Source organism: Dreissena polymorpha, chromosome 2, assembly GCF_020536995.1.
Source record: "Dreissena polymorpha isolate Duluth1 chromosome 2, UMN_Dpol_1.0, whole genome shotgun sequence".
Classification (NCBI taxonomy): Eukaryota; Metazoa; Mollusca; class Bivalvia; order Myida; family Dreissenidae; genus Dreissena; species Dreissena polymorpha.
The window spans coordinates 94,965,061-94,972,811 of NC_068356.1; the positions used below are offsets into that span (position 1 = coordinate 94,965,061).

General features: G+C 31.5%; 1 protein-coding gene across 1 annotated transcript in view; it reads left to right on the plus strand.

The window, feature by feature from the left end:
• Nucleotides 1-6,733, plus strand: part of LOC127868120 (A disintegrin and metalloproteinase with thrombospondin motifs 13-like) — a 35,833-nt gene extending 29,100 nt beyond the window's left edge. The window contains exons 13-16 of the mRNA XM_052409736.1: nucleotides 4,458-4,590; nucleotides 4,996-5,106; nucleotides 5,423-5,462; nucleotides 6,598-6,733. Coding sequence (XP_052265696.1) covers nucleotides 4,458-4,590; nucleotides 4,996-5,106; nucleotides 5,423-5,461 — 283 coding nt within the window. The 3' untranslated portion in view covers nucleotide 5,462; nucleotides 6,598-6,733. The remainder of the gene's footprint in view (nucleotides 1-4,457; nucleotides 4,591-4,995; nucleotides 5,107-5,422; nucleotides 5,463-6,597) is intronic.
• The last annotated feature ends 1,018 nt before the right edge of the window (nucleotides 6,734-7,751 follow it).

Sequence of the window (7,751 nt, forward strand, 5' to 3'; positions counted from 1 at the left end):
TACCATATAATCTACGGTGTTATACATATATACTTTTTGTATCTCAGATCATTAATTCAATTAGTTTGTGTATTTCCAGTGTAAGGAAATGCGCTGTTTATGTCTCTATTGGAGACCAGTCGTTTATTATTGTTATAATCTCACATTTATGATTATTTTTTTTTACTCCTTCTTTTTTATGGAATACTCATCCTTTTGTATCCCTTATTTTTGTTTTCTAATTTTGTTTGTTTGTGTAGACATCTTACTTCTTATAATAGAAACCAACTGGACACGTTTTCAAATAGAAACTAACTGGACAAGCACACATACATTATCATTTACATCACCCTTTTTTAAATGATCAAGCTATGTACTTTAAATGTAAAAGGGCTAAACAGCAAAGATAAACGCATAAAAATCTTCAAATGGTTAGACGAAAAAAAATATAATGTATGCTTATTACAAGAAAGTCACTTGACACACACTTTAGCGCAAACCTTAAAAAATGAATGGGATGGGGATATCTACCTCAGTGGACAATGTACTAATAAACAAGGCATTGCCTTTCTGATAAAAAGTAACATAGGGATCACAGTTGATAACCTTAACGAAATAATAATTGGCAGACTAGCAAGTATAGATATCAAAATACATGAAACAGAACTTACATTAATCAACGTTTACGGTCCCAACATAGATGATTCCGCATTTTACGAAACATTACAATCCTTTATAATTAGTAACCAAGATAAAAATATTATAATCGGCGGTGATTTCAATACTGTCCTGAACCCATTATTAGATAAAAAGAATGGAAACATTTATACTCATCCTAAAAATAGAAACATTTTAAATAACATAATTGAAAACTACAATATGATAGATATCTGGCGTACAGTATACCCAAACGAAAGCAAATTCACCTGGCACTCAAACACAAAACCAACAATATTTTGTAGATTAGACTATTTTTTAATATCTGAATCTCTTTGCAACATTATTGACACATGTAACATAAAACCAGGATTTATGACTGACCACTCTATAGTTGAACTTAAACTGCACAATATACAACCTGAAAGAGGCCCAGGATACTTTAAAATTAACAACAGCATCTTATTGGATACACAATATCAAACACAATAAAACAGGAAATATTAAATACAGTTCAAAATAATAAAGATGCAAACCCAAACACCTTATGGGAAGTAATTAAAGGAAATATACGTAACACAACAATTAGATACACATCATTTAAACGTAAAGAAACACACAAACTTGAAACTGAAACCATCAAAACCATTGAAACACTTGAAAAACAATTGCATCAAACAAACACAAAGGATACCACCGATATTGAAAATGAAATAACATTAAAAAAACAAATATTAGACGGAATTTATCATACACATCTCAATGGAATAATACTAAGAGCGCGTGCACAGCATGTTGAACACAATGAAAAAAATACAAAATACTTCGCAAACATTGAAAAACGTAGAAGTGAACAAAAAACTGTACACAAAATAGTAGTCAATGGCAAAGATATAACAAACATGACTCAAATACTAGAAGAACAACGTTTATTTTTCGAAGCACTATATAAACGAAAAAATGTTGAAAATAACACCCTTTTTAAAAATACACATCACGCTTTAAACCAAGAGGAAAAACAACTGTGCGACGGATTACTTAATGAATATGAATGTGGATTAGCCCTAAAAGATATGCAAAATAACAAAAGCCCAGGATCTGATGGCATCACAATCGAATTTTATAAAATATTCTGGAATGATATAAAAACACATCTAAGTAATTCACTTAACTATTCATTTAACAACGAAAACTTAACTACGCTACAAAAACAAGGTATTATATCACTCATTCCAAAACCTGGAAAAAACTTAGAATCCTTATCAAACTGGCGCCCGATTAGTTTACTAAATAATGATTATAAAATTGCAACTAAAAGTATAGCAAACAGAATAAAAAAAATATTACCATCAATCATTTCAAAATCTCAATCTGGTTTCATAAAAGGACGTTACATTGGTGAAAACGTTCGTCTTATCCAAGAATGCATAAACTATTTTAACAATTCAAACAATCCTGGTCTTATATTCTTTGCAGATTTTGAAAAGGCATTCGATTCACTCGATCATTCATTTATGTTCTCTTGCTTAGAAAATATGAACTTTGGTGAAAGTCTCATTCAATGGGTTAAATTATTCTATACCGATATTAACAGTATAATCATTAACAATGGCTTCTTTTCAAATAGTTTTAACATCGAACGAGGGGTTCGACAAGGATGTCCACTCTCATCATCGCTATTCATTATTTGCATCGAGTATCTATCACATCACATCCAATCAAATAAACACATAAAAGGCATATCACTAGATCCTGATGAAGATATCAAACAGTCCCTATTTGCTGACGATGCAACTTATTTCTTAAACGACAATTACGATTCTTTCCATAACCTAATAGAGTCACTAACCATCTACGGAATGACATCGGGTCTTAAACTAAACAAAAGTAAATGTACTGTGCTACGAGTAGGTAAATTAAAACAAAGTAATGTCGTATATAAAAAAGAAATGAAATTTAATTGGACATCCGATGAAGCCACAACGTTAGGAATTACTTTCACAAATAATGAAAAGGATACAGTTCTTAAAAACATACTACCTAAATTACAGAATTTCAAAAACTGCTTAAAATCATGGCATCACCGTAAACTTACACTAATCGGAAAAAACACAGTATTGAAAACATTTGCACTTCCTAAACTAATTTATGTATTAACAGTTCTCCCAAATCCACCAAATGATGTTATTAACGATATAAAATCAGCAATATTTAATTTCATATGGGACGGTAAGCCTGATAAAATAAAACGAACTCAGTTAATTCAATCCGTAGAAAATGGAGGTATTCAATTAACGAACATTGACTCATTCTTGAATGCAATCAAATGCAGCTGGGTTAAAAGATACCTAGATAATACCAATACAAGTAATTGGAAATTATTCTACCAGAAAATCCTAAAACAATATGGTGACTCCTTACTCTTTGAATGTAACATCAGCAATACTATCTTACATGAAATTGCAAACAAAAACATATTTCTGTCTGATGTTCTATCAGCATGGAGTGATGTCACTCATAACCTAGAAACCAAAACCAGCAGTAAAACTATTTTATGGAACAATAAAGACATAACTTCAAACAATAAGACGTTTTTCTATAAAGATTGGTTTGAACGAAGCATTAAATATGTCGACCAATTATATGACTACAGAATCAAGGATTTCTACTCTTTTGATGATATATGCTACATATACGGAATACCTTCAAATAATTTTCTGAAGTACTACACACTAATCAAAAGCATACCCATGCATATTAAATCTGAAATCAATACAAATAATACACCATGTACTCAAACAACATTCGTAGAAAACATACTTGGAAGAAAAAACAAACCGAATAAAATATTGTACACACTGCAAATTAAAAAACCTACAGAAAACTCCAAAACCCAAAATAAATGGGAAGCCCTTTTCGGAGAACATGAACTTAATTGGAAACACATATTTACCATGCCATATAAAGCAACTATTGAAAGCACACTGAGAAATTTTCAATATAAATACATCCATAGAATAATAGCTACAAATAAATATCTCTTTAAATGTAAATTATCTAACTCAAATCTGTGTGACTTCTGCGGTGAAAACATCGAAACTATAGAACATCTTTTTTGGGAGTGCAAACACATCCAGCCTATTTGGAATCAATTAGTATCTTTTCTTGAACAACAGCAACTAAACGTTAAACTATCTTTCTTAAATGTAAGTTTCGGAATTTACTCATTGAAATCAATAGACTGTAATAATATTGTGAATTTTATTCTTATATTGATGAAATATTTTATCTTTAACATGAAGTACAAAAAACAAGTACCAAATTTTAATTGTTTTGTCAATAGTCTTAAACTAAAAATCCAGATTGAGAAAGAAATAGCCCTCAGTAATGACACATTACAAATCTTTGAACAAAAATGGAATCGGATTAAATTCTTATAATGTTTGTCCACTTATATACATTTCACTCTAATGTTAGTTTATATTTCTAAAATATTTTTGTATATAATTTTTTCCATCTTATAAGATCATTGTGAATATACAACAAAACACACAAGTCCAGTATGCTTTCTTCCGACTTTATACAACTCATCATTTTTCATAACTATTCTTCTGTTGTTCTTTTTTTTCTCTTTAAAAAAATATATATTAGCATATCTTGTATAACATGTATAAACTTAATTGCTTTGTACAACCACTATGTTGTATGATAATATACATGTATACATTGTATGTATTATATTGAATAAAAAAAAAAAACATTAAGCGAATTCGATAATGATATATCTGGAACACGACTCATAGCTGCACCGTTCTTTCAAGCTGCCTGCTGGACCCAGGAGACTCCACGGACGAGTACAAAATCCACTCAACCAAGCAACCCGGGGAGCTTTACTCGCCCACAGAGCAATGCCAGCTTGAATACGGAGAAAATTCGAAATTGGGATGCGATCAGGTTAGGTATAAAAGAGGATAACGGGGTGATACTGTTTAATAACAACACCGGAAAGGGAGGCTACCTCTTTTAAATTCACTTGTAAAAGTAGCACCATAATATACCTTAACAAAACAACCATCGCCCCTTCCACTGCAAAACCACCACCCCATCGTCATTACAGCAGCCACAACAAGTATAATCGTCAACATATTGGGCGTCAGAATCATCCGCTTAATAAGTAGCATCATCAGCTTCATCGTCAGCATCATAATAATTAGCATCATTATGATCATCAGTATCAGCATTATCATCATCAATAAGATCCTCCTCCTCCTCCTCCTCATCATCATCATCACCATCATCATCATCATCTTCATCAGCATCATCATTATAATTATTACTATTGTTATTATTATTTATTAGTCGGCCACAAACCCGCGGATATGCCTGCACATGACATGCGAGCGTGATGGTAATTGCCTCGATATTGCTGCCGCCCGAGGCACACCGTGCGACGATCCTTCTCTGAACAAGGTAGGAATTCAAGTATATGCTCAGAGCTTTGATTCGATGATATCGAAAGAGAAAGTGAACGCCAATATTTATTCTTTAAAGATACTTGATCATAGTCAAACGTACCAGTACTTTTTCAGTTCTATTTTACTGGAAATTTTCAAGAAATTGTAAATGATAATGAAGTGCAAGATTAAAACTTCTAGTAGTTTAAAAAACGTGTATAAAATAAAACCAAAAGTTATGTTTATAAAGTCGTTACTGATTTGAAGTAGTTCATATATCTAGTTTTTTTTATTTAATTGTTATTTATCTTGATAAATCAATTCTGTTTAAGTGGTGCAAAGAGGGAAAGTGTGTCGCTAAAGGAACGTAAGGTAAGCAAATGACGATTGGATACCTCTTCAAAAATGAAAGGTGGCTACAGTGGATTCATCTGGTCTTTCGTCTGTTTGTAGTTCGTACATCGACATAGAATGTTAAATCCTGCTACATTATTTCCAAGATATTACTCTTTATTTAGTTGTTCGTTCCTGGTCATTTAAAATAAATAATTATATGATTAAATTTAAACTTTATGCATTGAATGATAGTTTAAGGCGCAGTTCCATTGTCCAGAATAAAAACACATTCAAGAAGACTAAATTGAAGCCACCTTGGATTTGTTAAATTAAAATTTTCGCGAAGTCACGCTTTGGCATCAAAAGTAAAAATATAGCTGTTTTTATCACCTCTTGTAGTTAAATGGTTTCAAGCGTTATGTACAGATAAGTTACCGCTTCCAGCGATAGATAATTAATAATTGTTACAGAAATTGCGATTGTTACAGAAAATAATGCATATACGTATGTGTTTTAAGTTATTCTTCTTGCAATTAGGGGTTTGAAAATATTTGACAATGTTTATTTTATAAAGCCGTGCTTGTTCGGGTTATCTCTTTTGGAATTCACGGGAAGCTTCTTTCCTTCAAATAGTTGTTCATACACATAGGATGATCCTCTTCAATGTTTTATCTCAGATTAAGGACAGTATAAACAGCAAAAAGTTATTTCAATATAAAGCTATTTACATGCAATTACTCTACAGATTGCCATGATACCTTACATGCATCTTCATGGCAAAGCGGAAGTTTGTAAACTAGCCAGATGTCTTGTTGTAACAATGCAATATTTTATTAGATTTTTACTGCATTTTGCTTGTTTCTTGTCTCAGCAAATAGTGAACATATGTTATTACATAGTTTTGCAAGCTTCTCTGCAGCTCACAGTTGTGTCTTTTATCAGGATGATCCGCTTCAAGAAAATACTCTCATTTTATAATTGAAACTTGTCTTCATTTCTATGGAACTTTGTAAACAGTGATTGAAGGATTCTAAGAATAAATAACAATATTACAGTTTTTGTCCACCAATTTTATCGAACATGTTCGAACAATCTTTTATTGATAATGACTTGACCTTATTTGAACTTATAATAACTTATAAAAACTTATTATCTTTTCTCTTTCTTTCAGAAAACGGCATTTACTACTAGAAATAATTGCGAAAACCGGCTTTTTGACCACGGATACAACATATTTCTTTATAAGTGTATACTCTGTGTTCGTGTTTTGACATAAATTAAAACTTATATTTTTTCCTAATAAACAAGGCATCTTCTAATGTGTTATTATGAGTTCACTTTTAATTTTGTAGACAACTGTGAACATAAAATATAACCAATGACATGATTGTGTGACGATAAGGTTTGATTGAACAATATTTTCATTTCTTATGATATGCAACGAAATCATAATAATGCGTATGTGATCTCCACACAAATATCGTTTAATGCAAGTCGTTTAGATATAAATTTTAACAAAATGCTATCACTAAAAAAGTGTGGAAAGTGTTTTCAAAAAAAAAACATGCACGTTTTTGTATACTCCAACTTATTATCTATCTTAATAATGGCAAGCACATTGGGTGATACAAAGAGTTCTTTTATTACATTGGCTTGCCAATAGACTTATTAACCACAAATCGAAAATACAGTCGGAGCGGTTAACTGTAAAATTGCGTTGAATTTCCAGGTTGTAGTAGGATGTTGGCAGACGAAATAGATTAGATAATTAACATTGAATTTTCTAATTCTTACAGTTTTTCACTTAGAAACTTTATTTTAAAGAGTTTCTTCTGAGTATTTTTCTAGCACCATTTTAGTGCATTTTTCAACGACCATTTTTAATGCAAAACAATTCTTAGAAAACAAAACAAATATCGTTCGTAAAACAATGTTATGATTTGCAAAAGTATTTTACGTTTGCTATATAGAGGTGGTGATCACGTGATAGTCAAGATGGCGACGTCTATGCCGAGGCAGGTTTATCGCCGTTTAAACCCTTTATTACTTGTATTAATTTTCTAAAAGCAGCTCACTTTCAAGCCATATCAGCAAGAAAGAAACTAGTGCTTATTTCGACTTAGTATTTGCTCTATATCTCGACTTTGCTCGGCGCGAAATTTCTTAGCTGAATGACCTTATTACAGCAAATTTTCGTTAAGAACATTTGCGGGGACAATTTGCGGGGAGTTAAGTCGAGATATAAAGGGTATTTTAATACGAAATAAACGCTAATTGCCTTTTTACTGAAATGGATTGAAATTGAGCGTCATTTAACAAAAGCAA